General features: G+C 45.9%; 1 protein-coding gene across 1 annotated transcript in view; it reads right to left on the bottom strand.

Annotated features, from left to right (window-relative positions):
• The window catches only part of PLEKHH1 (pleckstrin homology, MyTH4 and FERM domain containing H1), a 301,189-nt gene that overhangs the window by 126,727 nt on the left and 151,546 nt on the right, over positions 1 to 22,916 (bottom strand). The window contains exon 9 of the mRNA XM_086937161.1: positions 1,871 to 1,962. Within this exon, the coding sequence (XP_086793287.1) occupies positions 1,871 to 1,962 (92 nt within the window). The remainder of the gene's footprint in view (positions 1 to 1,870; positions 1,963 to 22,916) is intronic.

Genomic DNA, 22,916 nt, shown 5'->3' with positions numbered 1-22,916 from the left:
AACAATGGTAATACTTTACTGCAACAGGATACATCATAATGCAGCTTTTGTGATATCTTTATACTAATTGGGGTGGGTGGGGGGCGGTTTATTCAAAAGTTGCCAGGGAGCTGGTTGTGGCTGAATGTTGATGCCTCACTGGCGGAATTTATAGCATGCTTCATATGCTCATTGTTGCAACAATAAAAACAATTTTAAACTTAAAATATATACTAAACTTGGTTACCCAAAACAAAGAGAATAGGATGCCCAATTGATTACAAGCAATTCCTCAATGCTGTAGGTAGTATACAGTAAAGTAAATATTCTCTGTTGCAATTCATGATTAGAATATATTTTTTCATCTCCAAAAAAAGAATTATCAGCCCAAATACTTACTTATTTTTTGGTGCATAACAAAACATTTGGGCAAGAAAAGCAGTACTTTGCAATAGTAACACATGTTATATTAGGATATTAGCACGTTACAGCAGAATACAGAGAGAGGCAATGGGACTGATGTATGGTGATTGCTGAAGATTAACAGGACAATATACACATGTATCATGTGTACAGATACCTCTAGCAGCCGCTTTAAACATATTTGATCCTCTATGCCACTCTGACTGCGCAGCCTCCTTTCCAGCCCCCTCATTCAACACATAAACTCACACCATGCAGTGTCATCCTTAGCACCATTCAACTGATAAGAGGCACATGTATTTCTGCCATCATTAATGTGTACACAGGGTTCCTCAATGGACCGCAATGAGAGTAAACTGACAAAACCAGTGGAGAGCTGAACTTAAACATGCACTTGGCTTGACTCAGGAGTTCACGGTCACTTTTATATAAACAAAAGTTTAATTTGAGCTCATAAGGAGATTAGTTTAGCAGTGTGTAAAATTACTCACTATGTTGAAAAGAATGCATGGGCTTATTATCTTCTAGGGATAGGGAGAAGGTTTTCCAGAGCATGTAAATCAGTGATAGGTTTGGCCAACTCAAAAACCTTTCAGATTATGGGTATTCAGATAACTTTTCTCAGCCATTTCTCCTCCCTATGGAAATGTTCTAAGATTCCCTCGTGTAAAGGGCAGCACTAAATTCCTTTCCAGGGTGGAAATGGATAGGGAAAATCACCAAAACATTTTTGGATGCCAGAAGGAGTCTTAAAGGGAAATACAAATATGTTCCATGCGGATTAAAAAAAAAGTTTAAAAAACGAAAGTGAAACTGCACTAAGCGCAAACGCATTTTTCGCGAACTCAACTTGACACCACGTACAATTCCGCACAACAAACAACTTTTACATGCACATATTTGAGACTTTACAATAGGTTTCCAGGAATAGTCTTGAAAACCTTCTGGAATAAAAAAAAACGATTCTACACCCAAATATTGGAATAAGCCTACGAGTAAAGGGTTGCAATTTTTAGAAGCAATCCAATCCGCTTTCTTCGCCTGATGCTGCAAATCTATCTAGACACAAGCTAACCTACCTACACAGACGTTTGAGCCAACCTAGGCAAGTGTACATGTCCTGGTTCAGATACAAAGACCAACAAAAAGACATAAAATACCTAAAAATGCACAAATTGTCACAGAAACACATCCACCAGTACCTTGCAAGCTGAGTGTGCTGCACGTTGTGATTTACAGGCAGGCCTTCTGATGTTTATATATATAATTATGCACATTGTTAAAGGTTTGTGTTTCTTTTTAACTGGTAGGGTAGAAGTAAGTGAGTGAACATACAGACATGAGAAATATATACATAAAATTCCTTTGTCAACCAATACCATAACCATTCAACAGATATCACATAGTCCTGTACAAAATTCAGACCTGGCTTCATGTAGGAGTGAGATGTTGAACATAATCGTCTTACCCCTTTGAGTGTAGTGTACACTGGCACGGACACATTTTTGTAGATGAGATGCGTAAATGGTCCTGGAGTCGCACATGCAGGAAAATTGGAAACTAGAAATCCAAAATATGAAAAACAAGTTAAAAAGGCAACTTATATTCATAGCAGGTTATTATAGATTTGTATTCTTTTTAAAACCTAGTCCGTTGACTCTGTGAGTAGCTAGTACAAGAATACACTTTAAATGACTCTTCTACCCTTAGTCAAAATATGTGACTCATGAACTGAAAATGAAATCTTCAGGCAAGCCTGCCAAGTGACAATAATGTGACATGTTGGTATCCAACCTAACCTCTGCATAAATATAAACATTAATCGCTGACTCAGTTGCCCAAGCACTTAAGAATGACTCTCTTAAATCCGACAAGTAAATAATAAGTTATGCAACCTGTCTTTTATTGAGTGTTGTAGAAATACACCATATTTGATTATCTTTTTATTCTGGTCAAATGTTAGTGTGAATGAGTTTTAGTCTTTTTGATAAGCTATTTGGAATGTCCAGATAAACATTTTATTTTGCAACTGCAGCTATGCTGAAACAAACTTGGATAAAAGGAACCAGCACTATGAAACAAACAGAAATGGCTACAAGCAATAACATGAGAAACAGATACATGTCCAGACCTCACCAAGTGCGTGTAATCACCAACAACTAAAAGCAGCAGTGATATATTCCATGAAATTATCCACAGGACAAGATCTTGATTCACAGAACTTTGTATTCGATCCCAAAGAGTTGTCAGCCTTTGGGAGAGACATACACCTTGAAGCCATACGTTTGGGAAATGGGATCAGGCCATACCAAGAAGGAGGCTGGAAATCCCTACTAACTGCAAGACAACTACTTGGGTGCTGGAGACAAAAAGCTTAAAATGCGAGTGACTGGAAAACAAATTTGGCAGTGGAGGAGGTTCTACTGAGCAACTAACTGTTAGAAGAAAGATGTTCGACGTGCCCAGAAAATTGTAAATGGAAGAGGCAAGGGGAGGCGAATGCATTCATAATTCCATTGCTACTTTTTTCTTTGGAGCTTAACTAATGGCTGTTCCCTTCTTGAAACAAGGTGAACCTACTACTCTCAATGTGGGGAGCGAAGACATTGCAAGCTTTAGGAAAAAGGATGGGCTTGTAGGAACTTGGCATACAGTCACAGGTGTTTTTCAAAGAACTAAGATTAGTAGTGCAATTGATTAATTTTGTCGTGGAAGCTCATGACTCTTTCTATATACCTCGACCCACCATCTTGTAAGGCAAATGGGATGGGATGGGATGGGATGGGAGGTAACTAGCTGACCTTAGCAAGAAGCCTACTGAGATGGTAGTGGGATTACATGAAGCAGAATACCTTGATTGAGAATAAAGCAAGGAACAAGGTTCTCCACCACAGGATATGTTGTGAAGAAGCCGAAGAGAACCCAGCCCCACCAACCACTCAGGGAAGGGTGCAAAGTTAAAAGAAAAACAGATATAAGGAGACATTAGGATTTCACTAGTGAATGTTGTGGAAATATTCCCCTACTTCACATCTGACCAACTTTACAAGAGAGTTTGAAAAGGATCGCTCTGATTCAATTACATTTTCAAGAAGAGCATAATATACATTTGTTTTAATGTGTTTTTTTTGTTTTTCAATCTTGCATTATATCATTACACTAATATTATACCAAAACAGTGCTGTTTTGACACCAGTATTACATCTGTATCAGCGTTCCAAACAAAAGCGCACATTTAGGACAGATAGTTATACATTATGAGTGTAACTAGTGCTTCTCCTTAGTGTAGATATTTCAACCTCGGAAATAGAGAATTAAATTGTTTGCAACATAACATTAATATAACCAACTGTAACCTCACATTGACTCCTGTGTTTGAAATTATAAATTGTTAAACATAATACCACGATGCACTACCCATATCCTGTTACTGCAAACTCTATTTGCACGCTTGCATGCAGCGCTTAGAAGTTAAACAGCATAATAATTTGATTTTTTAGAATACATCCTAGTTTTGTTGATCTGTGGCACTATAAGTAGCGCATGTTAGTATTAACTTTTTATGCTGGCCCTGCTGGATTTGGTATGGGAGACTTGCAGGTTACTCACAAGCTCTGCAGCAAATGTTTAACTCATTCAACTATCTATCTGGCTGAAAAGGCATGTATGGGAGCAGTAGGGTGTTATCAACTGAAGAGGACCATCTAGAGAACTTGACACCCAACACTCACAAATGGGCAACATCTATGCTGTTCTGCAGAGGTTCACTTGCTATCTATATCATCAGAAACCATTAGTGCAGATGGAGGGGTCACAATCTCCACTAAAAGACTCTGTGCTTGCCCCAACACTACTTAGACAATATATGGAACCACTATGAGTTCTTCTCAGCCAAAAAGACATTGCCCTAATAATAAACATACCAGTGAGTCCCAAGTGTAAGCATTCCCCTGCCCATCCATCCATTCATGTCCACCTCATACCTTGAGCTGAAAGCCACACAAATTGTCTGATATTATTAAAGGGGACAGGCTCCAGATTTACATTCACAATCTGAACTCCTCTTTGCTGTCTCTGCACAGGTTCTAGATCCCTTGCCCTTCAAATAAATTGCAACCCATCCTTCCACCACAATGTAAAGAGGAAACCCCAGCATGGTTCCAAACTGTAACAACTTGAATGATCACCAACAGGGGGGTTCAGACCCATTTTAACTGCCTTAACATAGCTGGACTAGTTTGAATCTTCTTCAAAAGTTGTTTTGTTATTTATAAAGATTACCCATCCAACAAACCAGTTTCCGTCGCCAAAGGAATGAACGTTTTGGAGCCACCTGTACAAACCAGTGCATCACTCTACCTTGAAAATGGAAGGCCACAACAGAGCCTAAGGGGAAACAGGTGTGTTCATAGACTTGAAAAAGAAACAACCTATGTACTTTACATTGTATGTGCTAAAAGTACAGAGAGGGTCTCAAGAAACGCATACTGTCATAATCCTTCAATCCAAAGAATGGCATTTTGATCAGCTTCGAAATTTTGTATTAATCAGTCTCCGGAGGTTCAATTTCAATGCACAACAGTATTCTTTACCTCCCACCATGTGTTGCCAACCTATTTGCTCCTAATATGTAAATCACGTACTCGCCCACCATTATCTCGAAGTGAAAGCTAATGCCTACACCAGGAAGATACAAAAGGGGATGATGGACAAATCAAACACTCACCCCCAGTCAACTGATCTGGGTTTAATCCATCACCATTCTTTAGCTCACTCAGCCACCCCAGTTCAGACATGGCCATATGCAAATCCGTCTGACCCTGTGCCTCATGGGAACAGTCCAGCCCGAACTACCAAGCCATGTCTTCCCTGGACCGGAAACAAGCATCCTGGAACCGGTTTCGGATTCATAATCCTCATCAGCCAGGGTATCTTGAATCCAGTGGCCAAGTGAGCAAGGGACTCACGTCAGAGCATACCCTGCCAACGTAGGGCAAACAAAGCGATACAAAAGGGGATGATGGACGGAGCGTTTGAGCAAATCAAACACGCACCCCCAGGCAACTGATCTGGGTTTAATCCATCACCATTCTTTAGCTCACTCAGCCACCCCAGTTCAGACATGGCCATATGCAAATCAGTCTGACCCTGTGCCTCATGGGAACAGTCCAGCCCGAACTGCCAAGCCACGTCTTCCCTGGACCAGAAACTAGCATCCTGGGACCGGTTTCGGATTCATAATCCTCATCAGCCAGGGTATCTTGAATCCAGTGGCCAAGTGAGCAAGGGACTCACGTCTGAGCATACCCTGCCACACTTAGGGCGAACAAAGCGATACAAAAGGGGATGATGGACGGATCAGATCAGTTGACTGGGGGCGAGTGTTTGATTTGCTCAAACGCTCCGTCCATCATCCCCTTTTGTATCGTGTGGCAATGGTTTTATATATTCGCCCACCCATCTTCAACCTTGGCTCTAAATCTTTTAAAAAAACTTTAAAAAAAGTTATGATTAAAAAAAATTAAAAATCAATATAACGCTTCTACAAAATTGTGTAAGAAAAGGAAACATCTTAATAGCATATTTCTATATGCCAAACAATTTCTCAGATGCATTTGTATGGCTGCCGACCATCGTTTCCAGCGATGGGGGCTTACCAAATCCCTACAAGCTTCAACACCATAATATTTTCAGCACAGAGCAAATTTCAGTTCCTTGGTGGGGTTTACCCTCTAGTCCTAAAAGCTTTGTCTAGCATGTCCTTTAAAACTATGGAATCCATCGGTGGAGAAAGAGGTAGTTAGAGTACTTTATGTTTGACAAATTCATGAGCAAGTCAAATAAGAGCAGTTGGACACCATCCAAAATCTTGAGAATACAGGGATCAAATGTGGTTAAGCCTACATCTTTTCACTTCAATTGGGACGTTGTTCTGCTTCAGTCAGTGAAAATCCAGTAAGGCTAAGCAACGACAAATCACTAATGCCAGCAGAGCTTAGAGGAACCACATCAATATAACCAGCGTATTGCACACAACCTTCAGAGGGGTTCACATGCATGGAGGCCACAGATCATCTCAAATTCCGCCTTAGCTGGATTAAGAACGCCATCAGCCAGTCTTCAAAAACATGAGGTCAGCGTTTGATAATGGGTTCGTGAAAGAAAATCCACAAGTCTTAGAGGCATAACAGCTGCAGGACGAAAGTACATGATCCATCACTCGTAAAAGCAGCTTCTTGTGCTGCACCTACGTATCTAATAGGAGCGAATCTTCTGCCAGACTAACCTCCTTTCAAGAAAGGATGAGGTTGAGAGCGGGGACGAGTCCGATCCATGCCACATTTTGAAAATAACCACGGTCTATGCAAACAAACTTAAATGAGCTTAACAACAAGTCAACCTAACTCAAGGTCCAAAGAGGCCATTCAGGAGCCTTGCGAGGCAGACCCCCTCCATCTTACACTGGAGCCTAGTGGAAGTCCTCAGATTGTCTTTCCTCTCTGTGCCTCATTGTTTTGATTTACTCGCAAGGTAGTGTCACTCAAAGTTCCACACATTTGACAGTAGAAAGTCACTCATATTGGACTGAATCCACAGAATTGTTACACATAAGCGTTCTGAAAACTTGGCAGCTATGCGGAGAAGAGGCTGTCGACTGCACAGAAGTGTCACTTTGAGGCTTAGGCCGATAGGGTATTCAAAGAAAAGAGTGATAAAGTGAAGAATTATTAAACACAAGTGATTCTCTAAGGATTATCCAGCTATGTATGCTTTGTGCTTCACAATGGCTTCTTTTCATCCGTCACAGTGCTTTGAGTACATCATAAATCAATCCATATTGTTGTGCTCGACTGCCAGTATTGAGACTATGTGGTTGATTAATTCCATCATGTAATGAATATGAACATGATTTGGAGGATACGCTACACCTTCTAGAAAGTAGTGGATGTCTCATCTAACCTATTTAGAGCTTATTGGAGCCCCTTACCCTCTACACGCCTTGCACCAACGGATGTAACTTCTAATTGATGTACCTTCTGTAACAATGTGTAACTTGTAACCTATGTAACTCTCCTCATGTAAAGCGCTCTGATACCTCCGGGTCTAGCCAGCGCTATATAAAACGCAAGTAAAAAAATAAGTAAAAAAACTTTGATGCGCCACTTTTTGGACAATGTCCTGTACGCTTAATCTAGGGATAGACGAAAGCCACCACTTTTTAGAGTATGCCCTGTACGCTCTGTACAGGACATCTGCTACTTTTCGGAGTATGTTTCTTATCCGCTACTCTAAACAAAGCCTTAACCAGGAATGGTTACTAAATGCTTAAGAATATTTTTCTGCTCGCTTCAGTAATGTTGTGTTAGTGCTGATCTTTATTCAGGACCACTTGAATTATGCAACAGGGGAGGGACAAATTATGCAGCAGGGTCGAGTATACTATGCAGCAAGATAAGGCTAAATATGCAGCACATTTTGTGATTGTATTACTTTACTTTGTAATTTCTACACTTTTTAACACTGTTTGAGAATTAATTACAGCTCATTAGTATCAACTAAACACCCAAACATAGCAAAAAGCAACAGAAAGGTGACCAGTCAAACTCTGCAAACAGCAACATGTGTCGCTGTGTTGTTAGTAACTTTTGTACCACTTGCGATAGAAACATTTTTGTTGATGTTATGATTTGCAGAATATGCATCAGATTTTGTGGCAAATGCAGCAAATCGATAATTATGCAAAAAACGCTGCAGCTGCATAATTACAAAATTCCAGTGGCCATGCCTTCATTCAAGAAGCAGTAAGCACTTTTCTACCTTCACCACCATTAGTGTTGGAAAAGGAAAATGCTACTTACCAGTATGCATCTGTTCTTGGCATGTAGAGCTGCAGAGTCGTACACTATGCATTAGATCGCCACCTGGTGTTGGGCTCGGATGATTGCAGGTTGTTGTCTTCTTGGAGAAGTATTTGTAGTCACGATATAGGTGACTCCTCCCTTGGACAATACTGCGCATGGGCATCGGCTCCATCCTTAGATTGTTTTTCGCCATGATGGGAAATGATGGAGTTAGTAGAGATACAGTAAGAAAAAAAGGATGTCCATGCGTGTACATCTAAGTAAGATGAGAGATGTCCTGGAGTTTACAGTATTATAGCGCGGGGATGCCCTCGGGTCACCAGGCGCTCTACAAATCTCAAAATAAATAAATAAATAAAAATGAGAACTTAAATGGATACAAGTCCGGGGAGGCGCGAGGGCGTGTACGACTCTGCAGCTCTACATGCCAAGATCAGATGCATACTGGTAAGTAGCATTTTCCGTTCGAGGCATATGAGCTGCAGATCGTACACTATGCATCGATTGTGCAGCAGTGTCTCCCCTAGCGGTGGTCGCTTGTAACCATTGCAGTAGTCTGAAAAAGTGTTCTAAGGACAGCTTGGCCTACTGCAGCTTTCTGCTTGGCTTGCACGTCAACACAATAGTGTTTAGTGAAGGTGTGTGGTGTTCACCATGTTGCTGCCTTACATATGTCCTCCAGTGGTATATTTCCTAAGAAAGCCATAGAGGCTCCTAGTTTGCCAGTGGAGTGTGCTCTAGGAGGAACTGCTAGTGTGCGTTTGGCTTTTTGGTAGCATATTTGTATACACTTTACAATCCACCTGACAATCCCACCTTTAGAGATAGGGGGACCTTTGTGTGGAGGAGAGAAAGATACAAACAATTGTTTAGTCTTTCTAAAGGATTTAGTTCTATCTATGTAGTAAAGTAGAGCTCTTTTAACATCCAACGTGTGTAACGCCCTCTCTGCTACAGAGTCTGGGTTTTGGAAACGCTACAGATTGGTTTAGGTGTAAAGGTGAGATAACCTTTGGTAGAAATTTTGAATTAGATCTGAGTACCACTTTATTGGATTTACTCTTCTGAGAGAGGTGATGGCAACAAGGAAAGCAGATTTCCATGTGTGAAACTGCAGCTCACATTTATGCAGAGGCTCAAAAGGGGGTCCCATAAGTCTCGTAAGGACAAGATTTAGGTTCCATACAGGAGAAGGTGGCAGTCTGGGAGGGATTATTCTCTTTAATCCTTCCATAAATGCTTTCATTGCAGGTACCCTAAAAAGAGACAGTTGCCTGTTTTGTAAATAGGCTGCAATTGCTGCAAGATGTAGGTGTATGGAAGAGTATGCCAAATTAGACCTTTGTAGCTGTAAAAGGTAACAAATTATATTTTGGATGGAGGCATCCAGTGGATCAATGTGATTATGTTTGCAATAAATTGCAAATCTTTTCCATTTCGCGGCATAACACGCTCTGGTAGTAGGTCTTCTGGCCTCTTTAATGATGTTCATGCATTCTGGTGGTAGGTTGAGATAACCGAACTCTAAGACTTCAGGAGCCAGATCGCCAAATTCAGTTGGTTTGGGTCTGGGTGTCTGATTTCTCCATGGTTCTGTGTTAACAGCGAGGGTGTGAGCTGTAACATTTGATGTGAAACCAGGGAGAGGTCTAGTAGTGTGGTGAACCACGACTGGCGTGCCCACGTGGGAGCTACTAGTATGAGCTTGAGAGACTATTGTTTGAGCTTGCGCACCACTAGTGGAATGAAGGGGAGAGGCAGAAAAGCGTACGCAAATCTGCCTGACCAGTTCATCCATATTGCATTCCCTTAGACCGTGGGTGTGGGAACCTGGTGGCGAAGGTTGGGCATTTTGCATTTTCGTGGGTGGCAAACAGGTCTATGTGTGGGTACCCCCACTGCTGGAAGAATGGCTGAAGTACTTGTGGATGTAGCTCCCATTCGTGAATCTGTTGTGACTGCCGACTTAACAGATCCGCTATCTGATTGTGAACCCCTGGAAGGTGTTCCGCTAACAGATATATGTTTTGAGGAATGGCCCATCTCCAAATGTTCTGTGCGAGCTGGGACAGTTGCAGAGAGTGTGCCCCCCCTGTTTTTGCAACAGTTGAATTGTCTGCTGAGTGTGTTGTACACATTGGTGGAATGACTTGGCTTATATGAGCCAATCGTCCAGATAAGGGAAGCCATGTATCTGTTGTCTTCTGAGATGTGCTGCTACTACTGCTAAGCACTTTGTGAACACCCTTGGTGCTGTTGTGACACCAAACGGAACGACTTTGAACTGATAGTGTTGTCCTTGTATTACAAACCGTAGGTACTTCCTGTGAGCAAGATGTATTGGGATGTGAAAATAGACGTCCTTCAGGTCTAGTGTCGAAAGGAAATCGCCTTGTTGCATTAGTGGGAGCACTCGTTGCAGAGCGATCATATGAAAATGATCTGATTGTATGTAATGGTTGAGGGGCCTGAGGTCGAGAATTGGTCTGTGTCCCGTCCTTTTTGGGAATTAGAAAATACAGCGAGTAAACCCCTGTTCCTTGTTCCTCTAATGGGACTAGTTGAATAGCATATTTTTGTAGAAGTGCTAGAACTTCTTGTTGAAGCAGAGTCAGGTGATCTGTAGACATAGGACGCTGCCTGGGTGGTATGTTTGGGGTGATTGCTGTAAGTTCTAGGCAGTAGCCATGTTGGATATTCTGTCTCACCCACCGGTCAGTTGTGATGGAGTTCCAGACAGGCAGGTACTGTGTTAATCTGCCCCTCACAGGAGTGGAATGCTGTTGGGGGAGCAGAGGGAAGTCACTGTTTAGTTGTGGAGGAGGAGCGATTGCTGTTGTTACCGCGACCTCTTCCCTTGTTATTATTGCCCCTGTATCCTCCTCTAAAATACCCTTTGTTAGAGGATGTTTGTGTTTGCGTCTTGAAAGATGTTCTTGTATCTGCTCCAGTTTGTTTGGAGCCTACTCTATAAAAGGAGCAACAAAAAGAACCTCTAGTTTGTGTAGACTGTAGAGCACCCATTGACTTTGCAGTGTCTGTGTCTTTTTTCATTTTCTCCAGTGTAGTGTCTCTGTTGCCTGATCTTTATATTGATCTGGAAGGTGTTGTAGTAGTGCCTCTAATTGGTCGTAATGAGCCCTGTCATAACGTGAGAGAAGGCCTTGTGTATTTGCAATGCGCCATATATTTGTAGCTTGTGCAGCTATTCTTTTACCTGATGCATCAATAACTTTGGATTCCTTGTCAGATGGGGGCGTTTCACCAGAAGTCTGTGAATTCACCCTTTTTCTCGCATTAGACACCACTAAAGAGTCTAATTGAGGATGTCCTTTAATATAGGTTGGATCAGAGGGTGCAGGCCTATATTTCTTTTCTATTCTTTGATTTAGTACCCTAGTGCGTACCGGATCTTTGAATATTTCTGGAGCATGCTTAATGACTCCTTTGATCATGGGAAGAATTTAAGTAGATTTGTGTGATGGCTCAAATGTATCTAACAGAAAATCCTCTTCAATGTCATCAGTATGCATTGTGGCATTGCGGTAAAGAGCAGCTCTGTGTAAGAGGTGATTAAAACCAATGCTGTCTTCTGGAGGAGAAGGCTTTGAGGGGTATAACTGTGGATTAGGGACATCAGGCACATTATGTGGTGGAAAAGTATGGATATCCTCATCTAAAGGATATGTATTTGGGTCTGCGTGTGGATCCTCCCCACCACCCAAGTCATACTCCTCATCAGTTTGTGGTTAATGTGATGATGCAGGAGAGGGGACAGGAGAGATTTGAGGTGAAATGTAAGGAGGGTCAGGAGAGGAAGGAGATACAGGAGAGGGAAGGTGCATAGGAGAAGTTGCACAGTCCTCCTTTTTGGCAGGAACCACAGATAGAGGTGGTGTTTCTGCTGGTCTCTTTTTATGAGGTATAGCACATACATGTCCAGTCTTTGGGTTTATGTAGAGCTTCTTTTGTTAAGGATCTGGTCTAAACCGTTCTTCTTCCTCTACAACCTTCTCCGGCGTCGATTTTTTCGGTTCCGACAGAGGTTGTTTTTGGCGTTTTGCCTTGGGAGGTAATACAGCGTCCTGTGGCAAAGTTCTCGGTGCCGAAGGTGTAGTTTTTGGCTTGGCAGGCGTGTCCGAGGACTTAGGAACCTCGGAATCAGTCTTTGTGGGTGTTGGCACCAAAGCGGGAGTCTTCAGAGTGGAAGCTGGTCTCGTCGGCTTTGTGGCGTCGGACGCTGGCTTTCCCTCTCTAGTTTTGGAAGTGGACGGCTTCGGAGTCGGAACCGGAGCTTCTTTCGGTGCCCGTACCTCTTTATTTTTCGGTGCCGAAGGGTCTTTTGCTTTCAGTGCCGAAGGGTCTTTCGCTGCTGAAGGATCTTTAGCTTTCGGTGCCGAAGGGTCCTTTAGCCTTGGTGCCGAAGGGTCTTTTGGCCTAGGTGCGGATGGAGGCGGTGGAATAGGCACTTGTGGTTTGCTCGGTGCCGAAGCACCTGAAGGCGTAGCTGTTTTCCTCGGAGCCGAGCTCGAAGGCTGGGCGTTAGGAGGAAGTACTTGGGTCTCGACTGGGCCCCTTGGGCGAAGTGCTGACCTTCGCCTTTGGCTTGGGCAGTGTATGTGGCTCAGGGGCAGAAGAACTCACGTGTTGACGGGATGGAATCAAGTCATCTGAGTCCTCTGCCTCTGATATGATCTGGAGATCAGGTGAATCCTCTTTGGAACGAGCGGAATCTCGTGATCGAAGATATTCTCCGGTGCTGGGGCTGATCTCATCTCGTGTCGACGGGCCCTCCGATCCCGGATGGTCTTTTTTGATCGGAAGGATGCACAAGCTGTGCAGGTTGACTCGTCGTGATCCGGCGATAGACAGAGGTTACAAACCTCGTGATGATCGCTATGCGGAAATTTTGCTCGGCATACCGGGCATTTCTTGAACTGAGTTCTTTCCATGTGGTGTAGGCTGCACGGCGTAGATAGGCCCAGCGGCCCGCGTCGATGAACCGGAATCGAGTTGATGGCGTCGAAAGTTGTATATTCAATGTCGATATTAGTTGTAGGAAGTTTTTGTGCTTCGAACTTGCTGAAAAGTTTTTCTAGCCGGAGCGGAGAAACTTTCATCCTAACCCAGTGGTGGAAAAAAACAATCTAAGGATGGAGCCGATGCCTATGTGCAGTATTGTCCAAGGGAGGAGTCACCTATATCGTGACTACAAAGACTTCTCCAAGAAGACAACAACCTGCTATCATCCAAGCCCAACACCAGGTGGCGATCTAATGCATAGTGTACGATCTGCAGCTCATATGCCTCGAACATGAAGTTTGTACCATGGTCAGACACCACATCTCTGGGGAACCCCACACGGGAGAAAATCCCCATCAGTGCACGTCCCACCACGGGGCCGTCACTGTCCTGAGCGGAATGGCTTCCGGGAACCGGGTAGCATGGTCCACCAAGACCAGAATAAACCTGTTGCCCATGGCTGTCTTGGAGTCCAGTGGCCCCACAATGTCAATGCCCACCCATTCAAAGGGGGTGCTGACTACAGGGAAAGGTCGGAGAGGGGCCTTGTGCCTCCTCCCACTTGCCCCACTTGCCTGGCAAGTTTGACAGGTCCTACATTGAGTTTATGAACTCTTCCGCATCTGGGGCCAATAAAAGTGGGAGACAAGCCTTTCAAAGGTCTTGTTCTGCCCCAGATGACCAGTTAAAGAAACATCATGAGCCAAACCCAGTAGGAAGGCTCTGAAGCGCTGGGGTACCACCAACGCACATGCTGACCCAGGCTCAGCAACCTTAGGCTATCTATATACAGGAGACCATTCTCCCAGTAGATCCAATGTGATCCAGTCTGATCACCTGCTTCCTGGTTTGTGACCTGTTGCCTCAAACCTACAAGAGAAGGACACTTCTGCTGCTCTTCAAAAAATTCCTCCCTGGAGGGACCCCCTTCTTGCTGCCAATGGGTCAGCTAAGGTAGGTTCCCCAGTTCAGAAACTTGCTCCCCTGTAGGTTCCAGGGCATCAACCGCAAGGTCTGCCTCCTCCTGGACCGTGGGAACAATGGGGGTTGGTTTCCCGCGCCCCCTACCTCTTCTCTTTAAGGCAGGTCCCTGGGCCATACTTTCAGGTTCCAGGGTATCTTGAACACCCTTAGTTGCGCCTTCTTCTCCACCTTAACCCAAGGGGAGCTTTCTAAATCATTGCCCAACAGATAATCAACAGGCATGGCTGGCCTCACAGCTACTTTAAGAATACCAGAGCCCCCCCTCCCCCACACTCAAAGGGAACTTGAGCCACCTTGCAATGGCTTTCTGTGTTGTCAGCGGTAACAACTGGGAAAAATGCACTGGGGAATACCTGCTCTTCAGACACCAAGTGACACTTGACAGCTGTCACACTTGTTCCGGTGTCTCTCAGAGCCTCCACTCAATGGCCATTGATGGTCGCCCACTGCCTGTATTTCTTAGTGTTATCAGGCAGCTGAGTTCTAGGGACCATCTCAAAGTCTCCTAATGAGACAAGGGACATTTCTGAGGGACCCCACCTACCTTGGACACCCATCTCCTCCCCACCCAGGGCTACACCATCTGACGGGGTGGTGCATGGGGTGGCACATACTGACCCTTATGGGGACACTGGGGATCATTCCAACGGTGTCCCACCTGCTTACACTGAAAGCTGGTAACAGGTGTGAGAAGGTGGCCTGATATGCAGTGGTCACTATTCTAGTGAACACTATGTATCAGTCCAGCAACCCTTATTGATGATTGGTTGTAAGTCAACCTTATAGACCAGCTATCCTAGTAGCATGGATACGAGCAGTCTAAGGCTAAAGACTCGAGAGGGCGTGTTAAGCCAGCTGTTATACCACACATATACCCCTTGAATACCCAGTGAAAGGACACCACACAAGTGTTATGAAAATAAACAAGATATTTATTAAGAATCACAACAGCCCTGTACTCTTTATGAGGACAGGGTACTAAGCACAAAACAAAACTCTTACGAAAATACTTAAGTTAGCACAGTATATACAAATGCCCGAGGGGCACGGAAAACCATATACTCTGAAAGTGGAATGCGAAATTACTAGCAGGTAAGTACAGTACTAATAGGCTTAGGAATCGCTAGGGCTTGACTATAGAATCTTCAGATTACTTCTAGGAGGCCTAGGGGACTCGGGTGCAGAGTGTGCACTCTCACGCGTGATGCGGGACAAAGTCTATGATAGCTAGTAATGACAAAGTTAGTGTTCTCGGGCGAACCCGACCTGGTAGGAGGAAAACGAAAGTGGATTCTGACCCTTGGATAGTGAGGCTATGCTGGGGCACCGAAATGCCGAAGTTACCTAGCCCAGGGGCTGCAGCTGCATAGGTCTCAAAAGACGTCGGGAATCCTCGTAGACGGACCAGGAGCCTGGCACAAAGAAGTTGCTGGCAGGCGACCAGTGAAGAAAGTTCGAGGGATCCAAGCCTGGATCGAAGGAAGATGATACCTGAAAGCAGAGGGGACCAAGTTCGAGACTACTAGCCAGTAGTCAGGTGGCACCAGGAGGGCACCGGATGGTAGTCACCTCGACTAGGTGAGTGGGTGACGCTGTGATCGCAGATCTCACGGACCAGGAGGCGTTGTCGGCGACCAGGATGGAGGAGCGAGCTGTCCCACGATGGATGAAGCTGTCGGCGTCGCTGGACCCAGGATTGGGCAACAAAGCCTTGGCAAATTCAAGCCCACGCGGTGGACTCAAAATGGCGTCTGGAGTGGACCAGGAGGGTCCGGGTGCCTCTCTTGAAGAAGGAAGCAAGGGCCAGTCTGGAGCAACCAGATCAGCAGCAGTGATGTCGTCGGGCGTCGTGTAGAAGGCCACAAGCCAGCCGGCTAGTAGCCACACAGCGCGGTGAGCACGCAAAAGCAGAAGGGCCCCACGCAGATCGTGGAGATGCTGGAGGGCTGATCTTCGGTGCTGGAGCTGCTCAGGGTTGGGGCTTCTCGGACCCCAAAGCACTCACCAGTGGAGCACACGATGGGCTTGTTGCAAAGAAGTCGTGCAGTCTTGGCGATCGTCGGTCCCTCGAGGTCTCGTCGCACTCACAGTTCTCAGCTTTGCTGTAGAGGTGAGTAGAGGTCAGAGGTGCCAGGGAAGCCGGGTCTCGTCGAGCTGGGTCGTCGGATTCGTGAAGAAGGACTTGCAGCAGACCGCAGTGTTCTTAGGATGGTGCCTGCGGATGCAGGGTGACTACTCCTTAGCCACAAGGGAGAATCTTGAAGAAGGAAATCTTGATGTCTTTCGCAGAAAGTCGGGTCTTGATTCCAAAGATGATCTAATTTGAACAGGGGGCCCGCTCCCATCTTTATACTAAAAAAGGGGGCTGACCCGGTGACTAGGTCCTGCCTATGGGTGGGACTAGGAGGGGGGTGGTTACACCCCTCTGCCATGCCGGACTTTCCCCAGGCCAGGGGCTGGTGTGCCCCTGGAACTGGTTCTGACCGGCCTATGCGTAGTGAGCACCGGGGTGCCACTCAGCAGTCACCTTCCTGTAAAGCCCTGCCTACCCAGGATACACAAAATCATGTCTGGGACGGTGTTAGCACCGCCCCTGACAGGAAACCCTTTGTCCAGGCTCCCCTCGCTGGAAGGACTCCCAGCTGCAGGGGGTCAGACTCGTGTCTGTGGTGGCAGCATCCATTTTGTGGAGCTGAGGCTTCGTTTAACTTTAACCGGGGTTCACAGTTACATACATGTTGTGTCCCTCTACAAGGGTGGAATGCTAACCCCGTCGCCAGAATTGGCGAGGGCTTAGTATTCCAATTCGTATGACACCTTACTCGACATGTTTTGATAAAGCAATACCAAAGATAGCATTTAACCGCGAGGATTATAATGCACTTAAGAGTATATGGTATGCGATATCATGGAACAGCTATTAGGACTTGATTCCGCAAGCTGCAGACAGGCTCAGCTCATGCCAGAGCACCATCTCACACGATTCCAAGCACTCTGCCTTCAAGATTGTCAAGGCCTGCCATAGGAGTGACTGATAGGAATCTGTGTGTCCATTGTAGAGTTAGATATAGGTATACTATATCTACAGCAAAGGGTGATTACACAACTTTGCCCCAGCTGTCATGCAGCCAGTTGTGTCAAATTTAGGAGGCCAGCCAGGGGTGGCATAATACATGCTTCAGCCCCTGGTAGGCCCTGGGTACACCTATGCCCTGAGTTACAGGGTCTGATAAGGTGGCCCAGTACCAATTGGAAATGTACCTAGGGTACATGGAATCCATTTTACAGAGAGAGCAGTAGGCCTGGGGTCCTGATTGGGAGGGCCCCAGGTCGACTATGTCAAAAACCAGCTAAAACACAGGGCAAAAAGTTGGGGGCAACCATAGTCAGGAGGTACCTTCCTACAACAGGCCCTCTATGAACAGGTTTACCTGTCGGGATCCTGACTTCTTCTCAGGGAGAGGCTGGGAACCCTTACCTTGGCTCCCTTGGGAATTACTTTGGGGCCCTTTCTGGAACTCCCTCTGTTTACCCTTGTCCCCCCCACTTTTCTGCTGGGGACCCTGCCCACCTTTGGTGGAGTCTCCCACAAGACCCTTGTGGACCCTGGTACTCACCCAGCTGTCCGCCTCTTCAGCAAGCTTTCTAGGGTTAGTCAACTTTCTATCAATAAGGTGCTGGCGTAGCTCTGGAAAACAATTATCAGACAAGTGCTCCCTAGCAATCAAATCATAGAGCGCTTGAAAATTATCCACATTGCTACCCCTCACTCAACCATCCATAGCTCTGCAAAAGAAAGACACATATTCTACCTTGTGGTTCCCTTCAACTTTTTACAATTCCTGAACCTCTGTCTATTGAGTTCTGGGGTTAAACCATACCTTGTCATCAGTGCTTCTTTCATGTGGGCATAAGACATCCTATGATCACTGGGCAAGTCTAACAAAGTATCCCTCCCTTCAGTTAAAAAGAGGCCCCACAACCCCGCTACCCAATCCTTCTCAAGGACCCAGCGGGCCAACATCGCTATCTCATAGGCTGCAAACCACTGCCCAATATCTTCACTTTTGTGGAAATGTTTGATGACATCCTTGGGAATATGTACCCTGCCTTCTGAAGGCACAGATGGTGCGCTGCCACCAGAGGGATTGATTTCTAAGCCCTTGGCCTTGATCTCTACCTCAATCAACAGCCTCTCATGTTCCATTCTCATTCTCTCTCTCTACAAGGATAACCAGTTATTCTCTGTTTCCCTCTGACTCTCCATTTTAAGCTTAGCCAACTCCAGTTTGAGTGCCCTATTTCTCTCCCTGTCTTCCAACTCTCTGGGGGACAGGTCTTTGGAAGAGATATTGCTGCCAGGTGGAGAGAGTCCCCCTCCCCTAACTGAAAACACTGGCCTCTCAATGGGCCCATCTGCATCCCCAACCCGCCCCACGATAAGATCAGGGGCATTTCTTGCTTCTACCCAGGCCCTCAGCGCCTTTTGGTAGTCATCGTTTTTATAAATGTCTGGTGTAGCAACTTTTAATTTCCTGCACAGATGTTTGAGCTGTTTCACACTGTTGGTATCCAACCCCACTTCCTCAAATTCAAGATCCATAGATGCAACAGATGCGGGTTTACTCATGGTAGTAAAAACAGTCCAAGGAAAAAGATTCTAAATCAAAAGTATCTGGTCGCATTTGGTCTGCACTCACTAGTAGTGTACACCAATCACTGTATATGAAACACAAATGCAAAGTCCAAATTCTCACCGCTGACCACCAATGTTAGATTTGGTGGTCAATAGTTGGCAATGGTTTTCACCTTTGTTCAAATAGGGACCCTTACTTCTGAGTCAGGATAAGGGGATTACACTCCTTAAAAACCCCTGCTCACCCCCTTAGTAGCTTGGCACGAGCAGAGAGGCTTATCTCAGAGGCAGTGTGTTAAGCATTTGTGAATATACACAGTAATACAGTTAAAACACTACAGATGGACACAACACAGGTTTTATAAAAATAAGTATTCTTTATATAGACTTAACACAAGATCACAAACGACAAAAATCCACAATACTACACTTAAGATTGCTTAAAGATGATAAAACGTTGCTTAGTTCAAGTTGATGATCAATGCCACAAAGTTCTCAACAAAGTACCTGGATGTGTAATGCAAAGTAAACAAAATGCTCGCAAAATGGGAGATGCGTCAGTTCCGTGATCCGGGGGAGATGATGCGTCGTGCCTCTTTGCTTGCGCAGAGTAGGGGATGCGTCGTGATCCTTACCGGTGCGGAGGTGATGCGTAGATTCTCGGCCTGCAGGCCCATTGCGGTGTGCAAGATGGCGCCTTGATGCGATGATACAGTTGGCAGCTTCGATGAACACACGCTTCCAGTGTGATGGGGCGAAGGATCGCTTCTCCGGCGTTGCGACTATCTCAGCTGCGACACGCTTCTTCTCAATGCGTCATGCTTCCAGCTCCCAGCGACAAGCAAATGTCTGGAGTTCCCAGCAAGGAAATTCAGAGGGGAGCTTGAGATCAAGTCTTTTGTCCTTGAGACTTCAGCAGGAGGCAAGCACAGTTCAAGCCCTTGGAGAATATTCTGTAAATGATGAAAGTCCTTATAAGTTCCTTCTCCTTTCCTTGGCAATGACGCAACCACTGTAGGCCAACCTAGCAAACAGCACACTAGCAGAGGGGCAGTAAAACTCCTGCAGCTTCCTTGGTTCTTCTCCTTGGCAAAAGGTTTCTTGTTCCAGAAGTGATCTAATTTCTTGGGAACAGGGTCCCAATATTTATACCCCAAAATCCTTTGTTCTCTGAAGGCAGAAAGGCCTCTGCCTAGTCCAAACCAGTTCCTGAGCACTTTGTTTACATGACTCTCTTCTTCCTTTTACTGTGCAGGGCAGAGACATCAGCCGCCCCACAGGAGGTGGAGCCAGCACAGGGGAGGGAAGGTACAGCTCTGAAGCAGTTTGTTGACATGATTCCATCTATCCTTTCACAGTGCAGGGCAGAGACATCAGACAAGCCACAGGAGGTGGAGCCAGCATTGTAGAGGGAAGTCCCAGCCCTATTCAGGTCCCAGGTGCAACTCCTCCCTCTCATCTAGATGCATATCTCTCTAATCACCACTGGGCTGCCCCAGCCTGTCTCCTGGAATCCCCAGCCATGTCACTCACAAACCCAGACAAGGAATACACAACCTAGCAGAGGCAGGCCTGGACAGTTAGGCAAGAAAATACCTACTTTCTAAAAGTGGTATTTTCAAACACAGAATATTAAAACCAACTTTACTAAAAGATGTATTTTATCATTCTGAGTTCAGGCATACTAAATTCGAATTTCTACCATGTTCCCGAGCCAGTTAGGATTATAAGAATGTAATAATCTAACTGCCCATTCTAGCCTATGGAGAACACGTAGCCTTCAATAGTGAACAAGCATTTGCAATGCAATGGTCTCGGCATCATTAAAGGTAGAGCTATTGGCATTGCTCATGACATTTTTTTTCTTTAAATCAAAAATAAATGGGCATTGTCATTAACATTGCCAATACACAGCACTCTGCACTCAACAGCACACAATGCTCTGCACACTTGCTCTGCACTCACCACTCTGCACTCACCACTCTGCACTCACCACTCTGCACTCACCACTCTGCACTCACCACTCTGCACTCACCACTCTGCACTCTGCACTCTGCACTCACCACTCTGCACTCACCACTCTGCACTCACCACTCTGCACTCACCACTCTGCACTCACCACTCTGCTGTGGGACCAGGGGACTGGATCAGCGATGAGCTGCAGAGCAACATAGGCGGTTCACGTTGGGGGCGCAATGCTCCGGGCAGCAACAGTTTATTGGCCGAGGTTGTGCGAGCCTAGAATCCTGCTGTCTTCATACGGTCCGGCCGGGGGTATCAGAGTTGGACCAACGCCGAATGCTGCAGTCCCGCGTGCTCGGCCCTGGAATGGTGAGTGTACTAAATGCTCTTAGAAGCATTATGGAGCCGCTAATACATTGTTCGGCGGCGCGTGCAGATTACTCTGTGTAGGGGGGCTTAGTGCACTACTGCCATCCGCTGTGGGGGACTGTGTATGAACTCATACTATCTGAGTTGCAATGCTTTAGGATAAGCTACAGTGAATAGTTACATTCTGTAGGCGGTAATATCCCCTTGGTCTTAGCGTGGCAATACGGAGGTGAGTTTATATAAGTAACAAATATGGTGAAACCCGAGTAGCTGTTGTGGCCGCAGCTGATGCCAGGCCAGACTTTATGGTAGTTACCGGGTATAGTCGTTGATATTCATTCCATCGTGTTGTGTTGTTTTCTAATGCGGTGTACATTTTCCTTTCATTGCTACTCTGAAAATGTGACTGGTCTGGCCTGGTATGACCTACCTTAAACTCCTCATCCCTGTCCACATGGAAATACGCATCAAAAGTAGAACCTCTAAGTGGGAAATATGCAGTCTCTTAGTATCGCGGCCGCCCCGGAAGTCAGGCACGGTCGCCTGTGACGGGGGCGGGGCCACGTTCAGACCGGAAGAGGAGGCAGGCGGAGTTGTTGCGTCTCGCGGCCCGGGGCTCCTGTGAGCGGTGTAGAGCCCCGGGGCCGCGCCAGCAGGAGGTTGGGCGCCGCGTGCTGAGGTAAGGTAAGTTCCAAAAGGCTGGGGCGGGATTGGTGCACGTGTGTGTGTGTATGCTCGTGTGTGTGTGTGTATGTATGTGTGCGACGGTGACGGCGGGGGAGGGGGGGCCTCGGTGCACTTGTGTGTGTGCGCGTGTGTGTGTGTGTATGTGTCAGGGGGGGTGTCTCTGTATGTATGTATGTGCGTGCGTGCATGGGCGCTTGTGTGTGTATGCGCATGCGTGTGTGGTGCTTGAGCTTCCCAGGAGACAGCGCCTGGCCACAGCGCGCGGTCACGTTTCAAATCGCCTCCAGGGATGCGCGTGGCCGACACTGTCTCCTGGGAAGGACAGTCGCTGACAAAAGATCTCGGCGGAGACGCGCATCCGCGCGTCTTTAGCCGAGACCTAAAAACGAAAATGGCTGTAATTCACTATTAGGACATACTACACACATCAGAGCATGTCCTACCTTATACTTACAATGCACCCTGCCCTTTGGCCTACCATAGCGGTGCCAAATATGAATCAAAGGGAAGGTTTAGGGACTGGCAAGTGGGCGCACTTGCCAAGTCGACATGGCACTACTGGACTGCCCACAGGCCTTGCAATGGCAGGCCTGAGACACACTTTACAAGCTGCTTCTGTGGGTGGCACAACCAGTGCTGCAAGCCCACCAGCAGCATTTGATTTACAAGCCCTGGGCACACATGTGCACTGTACTAGGGGCTGACAGGTAAATCAAATACCCCAAACATGGAATCCCCAATTAGTACATCAATTTAACATAGGGAGCACTTGCACGGTGGCACCGATTCGCAGTGGCACAGTGCCCAAAGCATAAAACTAGCAAAAACATATCAAAACAGAGGAGGCAATCCGTCAAAAATGGAAGGGAGACTCACACCAATGATGCCAGGTCTAACAGTGTTCAATACCTATGGTTAATTAGGAGCACATGCAGTTTATAAACACTTGCACACATTGGCTGGACACAGGCTGTTCAACTTTAGGTAGAAAA

Source organism: Lissotriton vulgaris, chromosome 9, assembly GCF_964263255.1.
Source record: "Lissotriton vulgaris chromosome 9, aLisVul1.2, whole genome shotgun sequence".
In the NCBI taxonomy this organism is placed as follows: domain Eukaryota; kingdom Metazoa; phylum Chordata; class Amphibia; order Caudata; family Salamandridae; genus Lissotriton; species Lissotriton vulgaris.
The sequence above is the reverse complement of the archived record's forward strand: the minus strand, read 5'-3'. Positions and strand labels throughout refer to the sequence as shown.